This window comes from Phaseolus vulgaris, chromosome 11 (genome assembly GCF_051622355.1).
Source record: "Phaseolus vulgaris cultivar YP4 chromosome 11, ASM5162235v1, whole genome shotgun sequence".
Taxonomy (NCBI): Eukaryota; Viridiplantae; Streptophyta; class Magnoliopsida; order Fabales; family Fabaceae; genus Phaseolus; species Phaseolus vulgaris.
In genome coordinates, this window is record NC_143508.1 from 31375643 (window position 1) to 31395102 (window position 19460).

Genomic DNA, 19460 nt, shown 5'->3' on the forward strand with positions numbered 1-19460 from the left:
TTGGGATTCAAATTAAATGATCACTTGAAATCTATGTTTGGAACTAAATATACTTCCACTTAAACAAATTTCTAAGTACTTTTATACCTTCACAATTAAAAGCAAAATAAGTAGAAGCAAATAAGGACTCCTAGAAACACTAAGAACATATAACTCAAACAAAAAGAGGTAAGAACAAAAATAGACACAAAATAAAATTCAAAAGCGAATTGAAAGCTAATGAACAAAAAGAAAGCCAAAATGTAAAAGGCAAGAAAGTAAAGGCTGAATTTAAATTTGCTTGAATGTAAAGGCAAGAATTTAAAGGTGCAAGAAAGTAAAGTGCCGAAATCAACTCAAAGCAAATAAGCATAAAATAACCTTGCTCTGAATACCACATGATGTGAGTTGATTTTAGAGGTGACACTTGACTTATGATTGAGATTTTAACAATTATATGGTGAGATCTAGGGAAGATTCCCACTGGACACGAACTTAACCAAGTGGTTAAGTAGTGTGAAGGTTCACTTCCAAAGGAAAAAGGAAAACATATTATAAGGTGAGAATGATGTGTGGTGCGGAATGTAAAAGATATGAAAGGAAACATGATATCATGAAGGAAACCTGATCCTGCCTGTTGACCGGAACGCTGGAAACTGCCTCGTCAAAGGATCGACGTGCGCACCGCTTCTCACCTCCGTTCCTCTTCGAGATCCACCTCAAGAACCTGCAAAGAAACAGAGCGGCGCTCTGTTTTAAGGATTTGATTCTTCCGATCGCACTCCAACGCCCAAGTCAGTGACCGAATCACCAAATACTAAGAGAACAAGAACCGTGCAAATCCTCTCTCACAGTCAGTTCTATAACTCGCAAGCGTAAAGAGTATAAACTGAACATGCGTACCTCAGAAAGTTTGTTGAGAACTCTTATATACCTGGTTGTTTTCTCTCTCCTGGCAGTTACAGACCTGGACACGTGGCTTGCATCCAGTCGTACACGTGCCATCATCTGGAGCCTCCTTGACTTGGCGCTGCTTCTACTCTCATTTTGGCTAAGTTACTTATGCATGGTACTGCCCAGTGCATAGCTAACTTGGGAGTGCGATCTCTACTGGAGTTGGCGAGTTAGGGTGTCCTCATACACCTTCCCTGTGGTCTTGCCGGCCGCCTTCATAATTTGCTTCTCCTTCATCTTCGGCGATGTGCTTTCTCCGGCGATCTCCAACTGCTTGGTCGCCCGAGTTCACATCTGGCGACTTCGTATTTAACCCGGTGATCGCCTATTCTGATATGCTGGAGATCGGAACACGCCAACTTAATAACTGGCGGCTTCACGAGCCCCCCGACTTCCTTCCCTTCTGCCAGCCTGGTGCCTTGCCAATACGCCTATACTGTAGCAGGATGCCACGTCATCACTCCCGACTACCAGGGCGGTACACAAGTCCCCCAGTCTTAAGCGAAGACTTGTCTAGCGAAAAGACTGAAAGAGTCACGTCAACACCGGTCTACGTGGCACTGACGCAGAATTCCAAACGGTTGTACCTTCTGCTTTTCTGACGCTCCACCAAACCCCTCACTCATCGCTCGACACGTGGCTTCATCAACGGCTCTCTTCAACTGCCGTTTGTGCTTCCTAAACCCATTTCGAAAAAACCCTTAAACCTATTTTCACTCAACACTGTTCCATCACTTTCCCTCGCATTCACGAACGCTCTCACTTTCTTCTGCGGAAAACTCTCAGCGCTCTCCAGCATTCTGAATCACCATCAACCTTCATCATTTTCCTGATCATCAAAAGGTACCTACTTTCCTTCTTCTGCTGGTTTTCCTTGCATTTTAACCGATTCGCATCATCCTGTAACTGCCTGGTGCATACGCTGTGGGTTGCTTTTCCATTTATCCTTCTGCATAACTCAGGGCTTCGTCAATCGTCGCAACGAACCTACATTCGTTCGTTTTTCACCTTCCTTCTATGATCGAGTCAGCCTTTGTAACCCCTGATCATTCTTCCTTTTCTTCTTCCCTTGCAGCTGCAACCATGACTCGCACAAAGATCACCCCGAATCCTCCTCCTTCATCAAGAAACCCCCCTTCACAAGCACACGATCCACCACGAGTTCGTGGCGCTTCATCTTCCCAGGCTGAGAGGCCTGCGTCTTCCCGTCCTGTCCTGGCCCAGGCGACTCCACCTATCGCCGGAGGAGCCCCCGTTCCCCTGCCGGACTTCAAAACCTTGTATCCCTGGGCCAACTCGACCCTTCTGAGGGAGACATCCTCTGTGAACACTGCAGGAGCAGTTTTGCGGCTGACTAAGGGGGATGAGCTTCATCAATCATTTCACAAGGAGCACGACGAGAAGATGATGGTGCTGCCTTGCCCCCCGGATCTGCCTGTTTGTGCCGATGACAAAGTGAGCGCTGATGGGCCCTTCTGCTTCGTCTACACGACCTTATTCAAGAAGGTGAAGCTCAAGTTCCCTTTCACCCGATTCGAGAGGGAACTCCTCACCGAGCTCAACATTGCCGCCGCCCAGCTTCACCCCAACAGCTGGGCGTTTGTTCGAGCTTTTCAAGTGATGTGCGACCACCTGGGGTTGCCCGCATCCGTGGATGTATTCCTGTTTCTCTTCGAAGCCAAGCACCCAGGAGACCGCCTGTGGGTTAGCTTGAACGCGATTGCTGGGAGGTCCATCTTTGCTATCTTCCAGCAATCCTACAAGGACTTGAAGGGGAAGTTCGTCCAAGTGCGCGCTAATGACAAGGACGCCTCCCTTCTCGACGGCTTCCCCTTGTACTGGGTGGACAAGGGGAAGAAAGAGTCCAAGAGCTGTTTCAGGAGACCCAGAAGTCCTGACAACATGGGAGCATTGGACAGAGATCTCTGTCTCTTCTGGAAAAGGGTGGCGGACGCCAACATTACTTTCCTTACCACCACCTTGATCTGCTTCGAATTTTACGAAGACCAGCTAGAAATTCGAATAGGTTAGAACATTAAAAACTGTTGTTTTAATACTGCTTCTGTTTAGCTGTTTCTGGGCGTCTTGTGCGTTATGCGCAAGACTTTGGTTTTATCTTTCCTGCACATATCATCTGCTTTGCTGTGTACTACCTTATGCACTTATTTTTTCCTTGAGTTAACCCATGCATTTTCGTTCCATGCAGATAACATGTTAGGCAAAGGCATGCTCGCTGAACTGAAGGCGCTCGCCCGAAACCACGGGTTGGCGACAGGTTCTCAAACGGTGCCCAACTCGGTGGTGGAGACAGCCATCGTCCAAGGGCGATCACCTCCCAAGGAACCTGCCCAACACAAGAAATTGGTCCTCAAGAGACCTAAAAGGAAAGCCCCTCAGGTGATCCACGAGGAAGAGGAAGAAGATGACGAGGCCACCGAAGATGGTTTGGTCTCAAAGAGGAAGAGGGTGGCACCTTCTTCACCGCCTGCTCCACCCCCTCTTCCAACCTCAACACCTCCGTCGACGCCTGCTCCTCCTCCATCATCGCCACCCCCACGGGCTCCTGCCTCACCAGTCCAAGCGGTCCCACTGGCCACTGCGCCACCTGCAGTTGAGGCCCAAGAGCCAAACTTCATGGAGGACCCCCCAAGCGCCTCTACACCATATGTGTCAGCTGGAGGGGGTCCCCCTTCAAACGCCTCAGCTGCAGAAGCTGCTCTAATCGGGGATGAGGTTGCTCATACCTCTCCGATTCTGATCACCGAATCCCCGATTCCGTCGCCACGCCAGGAAGCTCCTACTGAAGATCCTGCTAAGGAAGGTGGCGACGAGAACCAACAACAGGCTCACCTGGTGCCTCTACAAGCAGCAAACCTCCCTTTGGAGGTCACAAGGATGTGGGAGCCTCTAACTGCCAAGTTGAAGACCATAGCAGAAGATATCCCAGCGATCATAACCAGAGCTGTGGAGAGCTCAACCAGGAGGCTCCAAGACGACCTCTTCAACCTCAAAACCGAAAACAGCACTATGAGGGTCGAGGTGGAGAAGTTGTCTTTCAACCTGACGCTCGCAGAAATCGAACACTCCCGAGTGGAGGATGCCATGAACACCGAGCTCAGGCTGGCGCGCAAGGAGGCCGCTGACCTTCGCCACAAGGTGCATCAACTTGCTCAAGAGAAGGTTGAACTGGAGAGCAAGATTATGCCCCTTCGCGTCAGAGTGGTTGACCTGGAGGCTCTCATGAAGGCTGACGCCGTCAAGGTGCAAAAACTAGAGAAAAGGTCAGCTGACCGAGAGACCCTCCTTGGGCAGGTGGAAAAGGCGAGGGACGACGCCATAGCTGATCTTGCCAAAGCCAACGAAGAGAAAGGAAAGGCAGTTGCTGAACTGGCCCAAGCGCAAGCGGAATCCAAAAAGGTTACTGAAGACCTTCTCCAGGCTCAAGAGATCAATGAACAACTCAAGAAACAGGTTGAAGAGCTGGAGCAACAGAATAAAGAGCTGAAAGAGCAAACTGAAGACCTCAAGAAGCGGATTGAGGAACTTCAGAAGCAAATTGAAGAACTCAAGCTGAACTCCGCTCAAATTCTGGCTGCTGGATTCGAAGCTGCGCGGGAACAATTTGCTTGCCTGTTCCCCGACCTGGATCTCAGCATGGTGTCGCTGAACAATGAAGTGGTGGATGGAAAAGTCGTTCCTGCTGAAGACTAATCAATTCTTCTTCATCTGCTACCTTTGTGCTTTCCCTTGTATTATAACTTGTAATAAACTTTATGTCCCTTCGTGTATATGCTCTGAACTGTTAACTGTTAATGACAAAGGCTACGTTTTCCCTTTTATAACTTCTTCACTCGCTTCAACTTTCCTTGCTTGTTTAATTTCAAAGAAATGACTTAGGAAAACTGTAGGTACAACCTTTGGCTTAACTGCTTCGGATCACTTCAGCCTTAAGCAACAAACACTTAACAATTCGTAACCTTAAGGCAATTAACCTTATCGTAAAAATATCCCTCAAGCAATGAACTGTAACTCAGTCACTGGCTTAAACACCGCTCCACTCGACCTGCTTCACCAAACAGGTCTTTTAACCTTCTCGTCGCTGTTTGAACTCTTCCCGATCGCCAAAGACTCTTGGTGATATCAGCTTCTTTCTAGCCTCATGCTTTGGCCATTGTTCCTTTGTCTGGGGGAGAACTGCCTTTTGGGATCCTTCTTTACCTCCCTGAACTTCAGAACAAAAGACCGGTTGACTAGGCGTTCTCTTCGAACCTACCTTAGCCACCTTCCAAACTTCTTCCACCCTCTGCACCATACCTGAACTCGTTCGAGACGAGAAGGATTTTATCTTGCCTAAGCTCACATGTAGGCAAGAAGGTCTTTAACTCGCCTCTACATTGCCCCAGGGGTTACATCTTCTCGCCCCCAGAAACAGGGAGGACTTTTCACTGGTGCCTCTACATTGCCCCAGGGGTTACATCTTCTCGCCCCTAGAAACACTGAGGACTTTTTACTCTTCCTCGCCTGCACTCGCTCGACGGCGAGGAGGTCTTTATCTTGCCTCAGAACGCACGAGGGCGTTGAGGTCTTTCATCTGGTGCCTCCGATCGCCGAAAGACGATGAGGACTTTAAAACTTTAACTGGTGCCTCCAATCGCCGAAAAACGATGAGGACTTAAAAACTTTTTAGAAAACATGCGATATATCTTTACTTGCCTTAAATCACGTACAAGTGACAAGGTCTTTCTTCAAAACTTTTGGAAAATAGCAAACATGCAATCTGAAAACGCCTTATACTTCGTAAACTCTTCTTTTATTGGGTGGCCTCATTAAAAACCCTCCTTAGGGAAAAAAGAGTGCCCCCTTCAAACTGTTTTATCAGAAACATCGTAAATAACCTTTGTGTTCGTCTTTACTTACAAAAGTTCTCAACTGTAATACAACTTCAAGTGCGTGGCGTTCCAAGTGCGAGGAATCGCCCCTCCTTCCAGTGTCTCTAAGCGGTAGGCGCCGTTCCCGAGCACCTCGGTTATTCTGAACGGTCCCGTCCACTTGGGCGACAGCTTATTCTCCATCTCGTACTGGTGGGCTTTTCTCATACACCTTCCCTGTGGTCTCGCCGGCCGCCTTCATAATTTGCTTCTCCTTTATCTTCGGCGATGTGCTTTCTCCGGCGATCTCCAACTGCTTGGTCGCCCGAGTTCACATCTGGCGACTTCGTATTTAACCCAGTGATCGCCTATTCTGATATGCTGGAGATCGGAACACGCCAACTTAATAACTGGCGGCTTCACGAGCCCCCCGACTTCCTTCCCTTCTGCCAGCCTGGCGCTTTGCCAACACGCCTATACTGTAGCAGGATGCCACGTCATCACTTCCGACTACCAGGGCGGTACAATTTTCTTTTAAATAATTTGTTTATCTTTAATTTTTTTTATTTATATTGATTTTTTTATATGAACATTTTTTCTCTTTTTTTACGAAATAAGGTTAATTTTTTAAAAATTATAAATATAAAAGAATCGTATTAACGTAACATAATTTTATTGTAAAAAAATATAAATCAAAGTAAAATAATACCAAAATCTATTTCAGTTCTAGGTAATTATATTTCATTTTTTTTTCACAACGTCATACGAGATTCTCACGACTTCCCCTTATTCATAATTCTTTTCACATGCTCACATTTCATTAAAAAACAATTACCCCGTAAGAATTCCGTTTATGTTGCACTATCTCTTTTTGAACACGTGTCAGGTGAGCAATGTATTGTACTGACACAGACTGAATCTTTACGGAGAAAAGGACCTAAATTGACAAACAAGAAAAGAAAAAAAAATTGCTCCAATTAGAAAATCACACATCAATGTAGCCCTGAGTATTTGCACACAAATCAATATTTAATTTCAACCACAGATTTTTTCATTATTCCATTCATGTGAACAAAATAAACTAAATAAACTAAATATACTTTTGATCTTATATTTTGTTTAAATTATATTTTATTATTTTATTTTAAAATAAATTTATTTTTCTATTTAATTTAATTTTTGTATAATTTTAATTTTATATGTATATTATTTTTATTTATATAAATTGTATGCCTAACATGTTTACTTAAGAGAAAAACAATTTACTTAATTAACATGTAAGGAATAGAAAAAATATACAACAAATGAAAAATTATTTTTAAAATAAAAATATTTATTTTAAATAAGTGAACTAAAATTATATCAAACACAATAAGAGAAATAAATTATATTTTAAAAAATATCTTTTATTAATGGTTTATATAAAAAAGTTAAAAATTCCTTTTATTAATGGTAGAAATAAACACTTTTGAATAATAAAAAGTATATTTTGAATTTATTACAAATAATTTAATATATATATATATATATATATATATATATTGATTATTAATAGAAACTATTAAAATTTGGATATAAAGATAAAACGAGTGGAATGAAATTGATTTTATCCATTTATTTCAATATGTTATCTTTTATCTTTATTGTTAAGTCAAATCTCGTTAATTTTAAAAAAAATATCAACAGTAATATTACATTATAATTTAAAATATTTGCAGTAAATTTAAAGTATAATTTTTTAATCATAATATATTTATAGATTTAAAATATCTATTTATTATAAATTATAATTATATAAAAACGGATTTTATTACATTGGAGTGGGACGCAGCTACTAAAATTCTACCCTCTCTTCAAATTTATCAAATTAACCTAATTTTTAAAAAAAAACACTCTTAGTTTCTTTTTAAAATAAATTTTGAATGAGTCGAAATTAAAAAAACAAAAAATAATATAGAAAATAAAAATGATGAATTGATTAATCAACCTTTGAGTTTCTCTTATTTTTCTTCAAGTTTTTTTTTTCCATTGGTGGTTTTGTAATCGGAGAATCTGATGATGTTTACGTTAAATTTTTAAGATTCACTTGATGGTAGATACAAAAAGAATGATGTTTTTACCAAATAAAAGAGTTGTTGATAATGGAGCAGAGAGAGGGATTGGTAATGGAGTGGAGAGAGAGAAAGTTATTTGAAACGTGAGATTTGATGTAAGAATGGAGCATAGTGAGAATATGTTCTCTTTCTTTCTGTCCGTTGTTGCCTTGAAATAAGGAATTAAGGGAATAGTAGGTAGTTAGTTTGCATATAAAAATTGTCTCATAACATTAATTTAAAAAATTAAAAATTAATTTATTTTTTAAGTAATTCATATAAAATGACAAAATATTTCATTGTACTAATAAAATGAGAAATAATAAATAAGGGTAAAATCAGAAAAACACCAAAAAAACGATTATAAAAAAGAATTCTCTTTATATATAACTAGTGAAAACACAGGCGCGATTGCCTGTGTACCCACATTTTCATATTTTATTCAATTTTCACGATGATAGAAATGTAACATACATACAAATAATTTTGGATAAGTCGAAATTGAAAAGAAAAAAATGGAGTGCATGTAGTGATTAAAAGTGAAAGTTATTTTATTTTATATGTGAAATTTGGTGTGAAAATGTGTGAGAGTATCTTCTTTTTGTTGTCTTAAAATAAGGAACTAAGGGAAGAGTGTGACAGTCATATAAAAACGTGCACATTAATATTAATTTAAAAAATAAAAAAATATTTTTTTTAAGTAATTCATATGAAATAACAAAATATTCTATTATATAAATAAAATGAGATATATTAAATAAGGGTAGAATTAGAAAAAATTTGTTTACACAAAAAACTGATTATAATGAGAAATCCCCTTTATATATACTAGTGGAAATACAGACACGATTGTGCCTCTGTATCCACATTTACCTCTTTTACTTAGTTTTCACAATGATAAAAATGTAACATGCATACAAAAAATAATTTTGGATGAGTCAAAAATTAAAAATAAATAGAAATATAAAATATATACGACAAAGAATTTCCTCTTCTTTATTATAGATATAAATATTTAATAAATAAATTAACAGTTACTTGATAAAAAAGATAATGTTATCACAGTTTCATCATTAATTTCAATATTGATTAAATCTTTAATCAAACACGCTTAATTTAAAAGGAAAAAAACTGACCTGGTAATAATTTTTCTCTATAAATTCAAGGTCCTCTGCAGCTCAAACCATGCTTCTCTTTCTCTCTCAGTCAGTGTCCTGGCTTTTGTTGAAGTTCTACACTTTTTGTGAATCTTTTTCGTGCAGAGATCATAGGAGGAAGAACTATTAGCTTTGATCCTACGAGATCTCTTTCAGTCTCTTTACCCTTTGTTGCCTTAATTCTCTGCTTTTGATCTTCAGGCCACCACATTGCATCACTCTCGTGAGACACCTTTTTCTTTGCCAGATTATTGCATCACTCTCGTATAACACTTTTCAATCACAGAGTGAAAAGCAAAGCCACTGAAATTGTGTATTCTGCTGTGTTTGGTTCTGTTGTGTGATACATATATATACATATACAGAGAGAGCGAGAGAGAGAGAGAGAGAGAGAGGATGGCCACAAGGAACCTAGAGAAGATGGCTTCAATTGATGCTCAGTTGAGGTTGCTGGTACCAAGTAAGGTTTCTGATGATGACAAGCTTGTTGAGTACGATGCTTTATTGCTGGACCGCTTCCTTGACATTCTTCAGGATTTGCATGGGGGTGATATTAGAGAAACTGTAAGTGCCATGCCTTCAGTCCCACCACACTACACTTTTCAAGTTTTTGTTAGGTTTAGTTTTGTGGGGTTTATGATAAGACCCTATTTTTGGCCCGATAGTGATGGTTTTGTGATTCTCCATTTCAATTTTCATGAGATGGTAGACGAAAAGATGGTAGCTTTGGCTTCATTTTGACGGATTTCTGAAACCCTGTTTGTTTTTTGTGAAATGGTAAGGTTTTTGGTATTTGAAAATGGTAATTTGGTGAGACTCTAGAGAAGAATTTTTCAACTGCATCATTAGAAATAAAATTTACGAATTAACATATAAAACGAATAATAAGTTTCAAAATCATTATGCTCCTTTGGATTTAAATCTGCTTTCCCCTGCAGTTACTTTTGAATTGCTAGTGATCCTCTTGATCCGGGCTATGTATGCCCTCTGGAATGGGTGGTTTGAACTATGTTTCGTGAGTTTATGAATCCCGAATTCTTTGTTCTGTGTTTCTTGTCATTATGCTCCTTTAATTTTTTAGTGAAATACCTATTCATGCTTTGGTAAATCAAATCAATTGTACCTGGATATTGGCTTTGCCTACAAAAAGTCTGGCTTGTGTTTTTTCCTCTTCACTGCATAGATGTGGCTTATTGGTTTTGGTAATTTGATGTTGACTAGGTTCAAGATTGTTATGAGCTGTCTGCTGAGTATGAAGCGCAGAATAACCCTCAGAAGTTGGAGGAACTTGGGAACATGCTAACTGGTCTTGACGCTGGGGATTCTATTGTGATTTCCAAGTCGTTTGCTCATATGCTTAATTTGGCCAACTTGGCTGAAGAAGTTCAAATTGCTTACCGTAGAAGGATTAAGTTATTGAAGAAGGGTGATTTTATTGATGAGAATTCTGCTATCACCGAGTCAGATATTGAAGAGACCTTCAAGAGGCTTGTGAATCAACTGAAAAAGACCCCTCAAGAAATCTTTGATGCTTTGAAGAGCCAAACTGTAGATTTGGTCCTAACTGCTCATCCTACTCAATCTGTTCGTAGATCTTTGTTGCAAAAGCATGGCAGGTTTGTCCATTACTTATTTCAATCATGATTTTTGTAATGTAGGTCGGAGGAGGTGAATCGGTACTCCATTTGTTAGATATTTATTAATTTACTGCGCTGAAAACCAGTGATATTTAATCCCTGACAAGGGAAATCCTATATTTCTACCACTTGGGCTGTTTTCATAACTAAACATTTATCTTTCAGTTGACAATAATTGCCTTCTTTTATTTCAGGATTAGGAATTGCTTGACACAATTGTATGCTAAAGACATAACACCAGATGATAAGCAGGAGCTTGATGAGGCTTTACAAAGAGAGGTACCTAACTGCTGATTGTTCTTGATTCTATATACTTATATGATGACATTAATGACAGCCACATGGTTGGTTCTTACTTAGAGTATTATGCAACTTTGCCTATATGTTTATTTTAGGTAAACATCATAATTGAGATCGATATTTCCATGGTGTTTAGACATCATAACCTTTTGATTTATTAAGTAGTGACATTATTTTTGTTGGTTCAGCTAAAACAATCAGAGGTAGGCGTGTTGTATGTTTATTTTTGTGGGAAGCATTGCATAATGAGTGGATTTATGCGTTTGGTATCCAAAATTAAAACATTTTGGTTTTCATAAGCATTTGCCATCTTGTGTATGGGTTGAGAATTGGCATAAACTTTTATATAATTACAGTTACGATGATCTAATCTAGCTTCAACCTGTGCAACATCAGATCAAAGTATTAAATACTTAATCTTTTATTGTTGGTCAAATTACTTATTTAAAATATTTTTCATTATATTTTAGCTTTGATTCAGTCTATGTTGCTGGTTAGCGGAAAAGCTCTAGTTTTAAGGATTTGATTCTTCCGTTTGAATTTTCTATTCTAATTTTTCAATTAGATTTGAATTCTATTGACGGACTTTTATAAAACGAGGATTCAATTTTATTGTGGTTTCAAATTGGTGATTAAAATTACATTTGACCATATGCCAATCCTTTTGGTATGGCTAAGGCTCTAATATTGTTTCTCTCATGCAGATTCAAGCTGCATTTCGTACAGATGAAATTCGAAGGACCCCTCCTACACCTCAAGATGAGATGAGAGCAGGAATGAGCTACTTTCATGAGACCATCTGGAAAGGCATACCAAAATTTTTGCGCCGAGTTGACACAGCTTTGAAGAACATTGGCATAAATGAACGTATTCCACATAATGCCCCTGTTATTCAATTTTCTTCTTGGATGGGAGGAGATCGTGATGGTATCTTTCTTTTCTTCCTAAGCAGTTAATGAGTGGAAATATTCCTTTTTATGCTGTATTATTTGTTAAATTCGTGAATTTTTTGGCTGAAGTATGTATTTGGTATAGATTCAAAATATTTACACTTTCATGTTCCTTATTCAGTTTTTTTTCTACATTAAGCTATCATCTTCAGTGTCAAATAGTTCCAGAGCATGTGGCTCGTGTTGTATTAATCACTGTCTTACCATCTGCCTAATGTGTGTTGCAGGTAATCCCAGGGTAACTCCAGAAGTTACAAGGGATGTGTGTTTGCTAGCTAGAATGATGGCTGCTAATTTGTACTTCTCTCAGATTGAGGATCTCATGTTTGAGGTATCAAATATACTGGTCATTACAGATAATCTATTTTATTCTAGCATCAAGGTTAGTGTTTTAACATCTTGCTTCTTGTTTGCTCCTGGCAGTTGTCTATGTGGCGCTGCAATGATGAGCTACGTGTTCGTTCTGATGAACTCCTTACCTCCTCAAAGAGAGATGCAAAACATTATATCGGTGTGTACCATGTAGCAATGATAACATTTTGATCTGAATTACAATCAATAAACTTATATTCTTTACTGGAATCTATGACATTGATAGGAAAATTTCATTTTCAATACTAAACTAATGTGGTGGTTCTCGGACTGGTTGATTCATTTAGAATTGAATCTTTTGATTAGTAAATAGTATTGAATGATAATAAATATTTATTGCTCCAGAGTTTTGGAAACAGATTCCTCCAAATGAGCCATATCGTGTTATTCTCGGTGATGTAAGGGACAAATTATATAATACACGTGAACGTGCTCGGCAGTTGTTAGCCAATGGAAGCTCTGAAATCCCTGAGGAGACGACCTTCACAAATGTCGAACAGGTATCATCCGAAAATTGTCTGATAAACTTTTGTGAGATACAAATAATTGAACTTTTTCACCTATAAGGAAGTGCTTTGAAGTGACTCATTATTGCTTCCAATCTTTGGCTTTAGATTATGTTCATTTTTTAACACTCTGAATTTCTTGCCATTTTCGCAAGCCATACAAATATGACTAGTTCATTCTTTGATGTTCATGTTAGTAGCAGTGCTAAATTTCCCATCCTTATGAACTGTTTCACTTCTTGATTAAGGGAATACTGACATGTATTAGGTTTGGTTGATCCCTCTAAAAGTTTAAAGAGGATCATTTTCAAACCACTTGGAGAATTGTGTGTTGCTAATAGTTGTAGTAAATATCTGTTAAGTTGACAACGTTTCTTCTCTCAACTCTAATTTCTTACTAATTTGGTTCAAACATCATCAAGTCCACAACTCTGAAAATGCAAGATTATGAGTTTTCAGAATAATCGTGATAAGTAATTTAATATATTATATATAAACCATATAACCTCCAATTTTTTCTTGTAGTTCCTGGAGCCTCTTGAATTGTGTTATAGGTCGCTGTGTGCTTGTGGTGACCAACCAATAGCTGATGGAAGCCTTCTTGATTTCTTGCGCCAAGTTTCCACATTTGGGCTTTCACTTGTAAGGCTTGATATCCGTCAAGAATCCGATCGGCACACTGATGTTATGGATGCTATTACAAGGCACTTGGAGATTGGATCTTATCGAGAATGGTCAGAGGAACGCAAGCAGGAATGGTTGCTATCTGAACTCAGTGGAAAGCGCCCTCTCTTCGGTCCCGACCTTCCTAAAACAGATGAAATTGCTGATGTATTGGAAACCTTCCATGTCATTGCTGAACTTCCTTCAGACAGCTTTGGTGCTTATATCATCTCAATGGCAACAGCTCCATCTGATGTTCTTGCTGTCGAACTTTTACAACGTGAATGTCATGTTAAGCAGCCATTAAGGGTTGTCCCATTGTTTGAAAAGCTTGCTGATCTTGAGGCTGCTCCTGCTGCACTGGCCCGCTTATTCTCTGTAGATTGGTACAGAGACCGTATCAATGGGAAACAAGAAGTTATGATAGGGTACTCAGACTCAGGAAAAGATGCTGGCCGTCTCTCTGCTGCCTGGGCACTGTACAAGGCTCAAGAGGAACTCATAAAGGTTGCAAAAGACTTTGGTGTTAAGCTTACAATGTTCCATGGCAGAGGAGGGACTGTGGGAAGAGGAGGAGGTCCCACTCATCTTGCTATATTATCTCAGCCACCAGATACAATTCATGGCTCACTTCGGGTAACAGTGCAGGGCGAAGTTATTGAACAGTCATTTGGAGAGGAGCACTTGTGCTTCAGAACACTTCAGCGCTTTACTGCTGCTACACTTGAGCATGGAATGCACCCTCCTGTGGCACCAAAACCAGAATGGCGTGCCCTCATGGATGAGATGGCTGTCATTGCTACAGAGGAGTATCGCTCCATTGTTTTCCAGGAACCCCGTTTCGTTGAGTACTTCCGATGTGTAAGTTATTTTTGAATACTTCAGTATAGAAAGATGTCCTTGAAATCTAGCAGTTCAAATGATAACCTAATTGCCATAATTAACCAACACTGCATTAATATTGTTTCCATACAAGATGAACTTCATGTAAACATTCTTAATGTTAAAAATATTTCGTCAATAACATTTATGGCTGCTGGTTATCATTTATTTTTTCCCAGAATCTTGCAAATATAGTATTATCAGTTACAAAAACTTGATTTGGAATACAATTATATATCTGATGATTTAAGAAACATTTGCTCTTTCCTTTGAAGTCAACTATTTTTCTTGCAATTTCTCAACTTATTTTCTTTATAACTGAATATTGCAAACCGCAGGCAACTCCTGAGTTGGAGTACGGAAGAATGAACATTGGCAGTCGTCCATCAAAAAGAAAGCCAAGTGGAGGAATTGAATCACTCCGTGCAATCCCATGGATCTTTGCTTGGACTCAGACAAGGTTCCATCTGCCTGTATGGCTTGGCTTTGGGGCAGCATTTAGGCATGTAGTTAAGAAGGATCCAAAGAATCTGCAAATGCTTCAAGATATGTATAATCAATGGCCTTTCTTCAGGGTCACCATTGACTTAGTTGAGATGGTGTTCGCTAAGGGAGACCCCGGGATTGCAGCCCTTTATGACAAACTCCTAGTGACAGAGGAACTGTGGTCATTTGGTGAGCGATTAAGGTCTATGTATGAAGAAACCAAGAGGCTTCTCCTACAGGTAATTTATTATTACTGCTGTAGACTTCATATCTATATTATTATTTGATATTTATGATGGTACCATCTTGTTTGTAGGTTGCTGGACACAGAGATCTCCTTGAAGGAGATCCTTACTTGAAGCAAAGACTTCGTCTTCGTGATTCGTACACCACAACCCTTAATGTCCTGCAAGCCTACACACTGAAGCGTATCCGTGATCCTGACTACCATGTGAACTTGAAGCCACATTTGTCCAAAGACTACATGGAATCAAGCAACCCAGCTGCTGAGCTTGTGAAACTCAACCCTACCAGTGAATATGCTCCTGGTCTGGAGGATACCCTTATTTTGACAATGAAGGGTATAGCTGCTGGAATGCAAAACACTGGTTAAGCTTTGTGGCTTTGTTGCATTTCTTTGCAAGTAGGTTTGTGGCTTTGGATACATTTTAACCAAAAGTTGTCGGCTACAGAAGTGAACTAGCACTAAATAACAGTTAATCTATCTTTTTTCATGCAATAAAACGGGATATTGGCCTATGCATGCCTGGATTTTAACTGCATTTTCTCTTCTTCTCTTTGATATTGTGTGTTTCTTTTTAGTTTCCCTGTTCATCTCATAGGGATTAGTGCTTTAGAAATTTAAAATCGGTGGGGCAACAAGGTACCCTTTGTGCTCGACGCTCTCAAATTCTATTACATGGGGAACAAACCTTTCAGAGGTTCACCATAAAGGGTGCATTTGTCACTATGTGGTCCAAAAGTGACAAATTTCATGAATGATAATACCCATTTGAATCTGTGCCAATGTTTGACCTTTTAGCACCACTGTGCTAGTCTTTTCTGCACCTCTCAACGATCAAATTTTAGTTTTGCTCTTATTTTCTTATAAGGTAGTGTGATGCATAGACAAGTTAAAAAAGGAAAGAAGAGGGCCATTTTACAAATTATCTACCTCTATCATGATTTCACGAATTTTATTATCCAATTTTTTTCTCATATATTTTACCATATTTTTTAAATATGGTATATTTTATCGAAATGTTAAATCTGCAATAAAATGTTGACATGTTCTTAAAAACAAACTGCTTTATTGCAATTTAAAAAAACCCGATAGTAGATTAAGCAAGAAAAGTTAGTGGTGACCTATGCAACATAGACACTGACACGACATGGACACAGAGATACGTAAAATCTCTAAAATGTAGTACACGGGTACACGGATCTATATATTATATAATTATGAATTATATAAATCGACAATAAAGATTTATGTGCACAAGTATGTTCCAGATTATTTTTTGGAGTAGAAAGATGTCTTTCATAACTGGTTCACAAGGATTTGTTTCTTATTTTTATACTCGTAATAACAATTTATACAATAAAGTTTGAATTTTTAGAAAATTAATGTATTTTTCCTTTTTAAAATTGTGTTAGAACTGTACTATAATTGTTAGAAATCTAACAAATACTTTGTTGGAGATCCCACATCGACTAAAGATGATGACATTTCATTGTATATAACTGGGTGCAAACCTCACCTCATGAGCTGGTTTTATGGGATTGAGTTAGACTTAAAATTCACTTTGTAATATGGTATTAGATGAGGACAGATCCTGGTATCTTCTATTAGTATTTTTTATTTTTATCATTTATATATAATTATGTTTAGTAATAAAAAGTAAATAAAGGATTGTTTTGCTATATTTTAAAAATAAGTGATAAAACAAAATTTTATAAAATACAAAATATGAATATAGAAGTTATATATATTCACATTTTTTATTTATTTTTATCATTATCACATATATATATATATATATATATTTTGTATTTATTAAAACTATAAATTTATATTATAATATTCTAATTCATCAATTAATTATGAATATTGACTTTTTTTAATATTAATATTGTATTATTTTTTTGATTTTTATCAATATCATATATGTTTATTTATATTTAATAAAATCAATTATAAATAAATTTATATTGTAATATTTTAATTTATCATAAACATAACTTATGTATATCGTATTAATATAAATTATAAATTTATAATAATTATATTTTTTTAATTAATATATGATAAATTTATAAACATCATTATAAATTATAATATATTTTTTATATATTATAAGTTTATAATATTTATATTAATATTCTATATAATACACGTGTAAAATCGATAATTTGTAATTTTTTAGTTAGAGAAGAAAAATGACCCATTTATTATAATTTTTTAATAGGATAGTTTATTTTTAGTAAATAATTACTTTAAAAAGTTAAAATTTTAAAATTAAATTTTAAAATAATTAATTTTAGGAGTATCATTTTATTAAAGCTATTGACTAATTAATTACATATTAACCATAAGATATCATTAGTACCAACTATAAGAAATACAATTTTAATTTCTCATTTTTCGATTACTATCATTAGTACCAATTATAATAAATAATTAAAATTTATTTTTAATAAATAATTACTTTTGAAAAATTAAAATTCAATTTTTTATTAAATTAATTAATATTAGCATCATCATTTTATAATGTATATTAACTAATTAATTTCGTATTAATTATAAGGTATCGTTAATAATAATTATAAAAAAATATAATAATAAATGCATACACACAAAAATGGTAAAACAAATAATTTAAAAAAATAGTTGAAAGTGGTGAATGAGATTTATAAATATTAAATGTTGTACATATTTCGGTTTGATAATATATATCTTTAATTAGGAAATGTGTTTAAATAAATATTTTTTGTGAGAGAAATTTTATAAGACCAATTAATTACGTCATACACCTATTATCCTAGATTAACAATACAAACATATAATCTATACCTATTGTTCTTGCCGTTGACTTCAGGTTGAATAACCCCTTCTGTATCTACCTCTTCTGGAATTGATTCTGCATCTCCTTGTCGCACTAGAATAAGGCTCTGTTGAGACAGAGCACGCCCTACTTGTTGATTACACTCCGACGATCAAGTCAGCTAGGGCTTACCAAAAGTAACTAGTTAAAAAAGTGTATAAAAAACAACGTACCTTTACCTGGAGACTTACTCTCCTTTTATTGTCGCACATGCAACATGCAACCACTCTCCCTGGAGATAAGCAAATCTTAACTGAAAATATACTAAGCACATTAATCTTTTATCTCTAATAGAAAAACCACCTGCCACAGGCACCAATGATCTTCAGGTGCCATTCGTAGGCCCACCTTCTGTTACCAATGCATCCCCCTACCTTAATAGGGTTAATAGCAACTAGTCACGTGTAATAGATATGCAACAAAAACATGCAATAGAAAATATTTCCACATACTCACAACATGCAAAATAACAACAATATTATATTCACCGTCCCAAACATATCCATAAGCAGGTGTATATATGAAATTACTTTGCGTAACGACCCTACCGCGCGCTTTGGGCCTACCCTGAAAAAAGGCCATCCGCACAAGTCTCACCCAGGCCCAACGACCGAGCTAACCTCCCACTCCACAAAATAACTGAGCATATGAAAATACTACTGAGAACCGAGTACTGGTCAGTACATAAGCCTCCAAGGCTCAAGCTGAGCTTGGCTAAGTGAAGAGTCTCTTGAGTACCCTTGGTTGCTGACGTGACCATTTCCCAGAGGTAGGTGGGACGCGACGCACAAAGCGTCTTTGAAGTGACATCTTACTGTACGTGGCCCCCACATGCACACGTGTCCTAGCCTTAGTTGCAGCGAAACTCAACTGTTTCAAATTCCCTCTTCTTTCAAAACTTTGTTTCAGAAACACTAAAACCCCTAAAGCCCTTCAAAACTTGCACCTTTCCTTCTTATTGTTCAGACCTCCTCACACATTCCTTCTCATTTCTCCAAGTTTTCCTTCTTCTAACCACAAAAGGTACTCCTTTTTCTCATCTCAACTATTTACCTTTCACGAACGCATGCTCTGCCTAGGACCATTCAGTTTTCATCCATTTATGCTTATGCTTGATACTGATTAATCATATGCTGTCGTATGAGTTCTTGAATGCATGTTGGGTTCTTTTTTTCAGCTCTTCTAGATGGGTTTCTCCTATACTGGACTGAAAAACCCAACTTCAAGGTTGCTCGTCGCCTAGACAAATTAGCTCCTGCTGATCAGGAGGTTTGCAAATTTTTCACAAGCCTCCCAGTTGCCTTCTATACTGCCTAACTCTTGGCCAACGAATTTGACCTGGACTCTTTAAAGAGTTACACCGGTACACTTTTTCCCCTTTAACCTTAGAGAATAAATTTTTTGCTTGCGTAATGTAACCAATCTTTCTCGTGTCTTCCTTGCAGATAGGATGTTGGCTCGTTTTAACAAGGAGGACTTGCTGAAACTGGCTACGAAGGCAAAGATGGC

The 19460-nt window shown here is 37.5% G+C and overlaps 1 protein-coding gene across 2 annotated transcripts; it reads left to right on the forward strand.

The window, feature by feature from the left end:
* Nucleotides 1-8952: 8952 nt before the first annotated feature.
* Nucleotides 8953-15629, forward strand: LOC137818387 (phosphoenolpyruvate carboxylase). Of its 2 annotated transcripts, XM_068621792.2 has the most exons (10): nucleotides 8953-9615; nucleotides 10273-10667; nucleotides 10883-10967; nucleotides 11693-11915; nucleotides 12166-12269; nucleotides 12362-12449; nucleotides 12656-12810; nucleotides 13342-14340; nucleotides 14700-15086; nucleotides 15164-15629. In XM_068621792.2, exons 1-10 carry the CDS (start codon nucleotides 9448-9450, stop codon nucleotides 15458-15460), a joined length of 2901 nt encoding a protein of 966 aa, XP_068477893.2. In that variant the 5' UTR covers nucleotides 8953-9447; the 3' UTR covers nucleotides 15461-15629. The 2 variants fall into 2 exon arrangements, with proteins under 2 accessions (XP_068477893.2, XP_090153374.1); XM_090297248.1 differs by lacking the exon at nucleotides 8953-9615 and having other exon boundaries at nucleotides 10327-10667.
* The last annotated feature ends 3831 nt before the right edge of the window (nucleotides 15630-19460 follow it).

Bases quoted from the DNA above. Each gene is read 5' to 3' on its own strand.
- LOC137818387 (XM_068621792.2), top strand. From the start codon at position 9,448: ATGGCCACAAGGAACCTAGAGAAGATGGCTTCAATTGATGCTCAGTTG. The intron at 11,916-12,165 runs GTATCTTTCTTT...TGTGTGTTGCAG, and splicing joins GATGGGAGGAGATCGTGATG to GTAATCCCAGGGTAACTCCA. The intron at 12,811-13,341 runs GTATCATCCGAA...TTTTTCTTGTAG, and splicing joins CCTTCACAAATGTCGAACAG to TTCCTGGAGCCTCTTGAATT.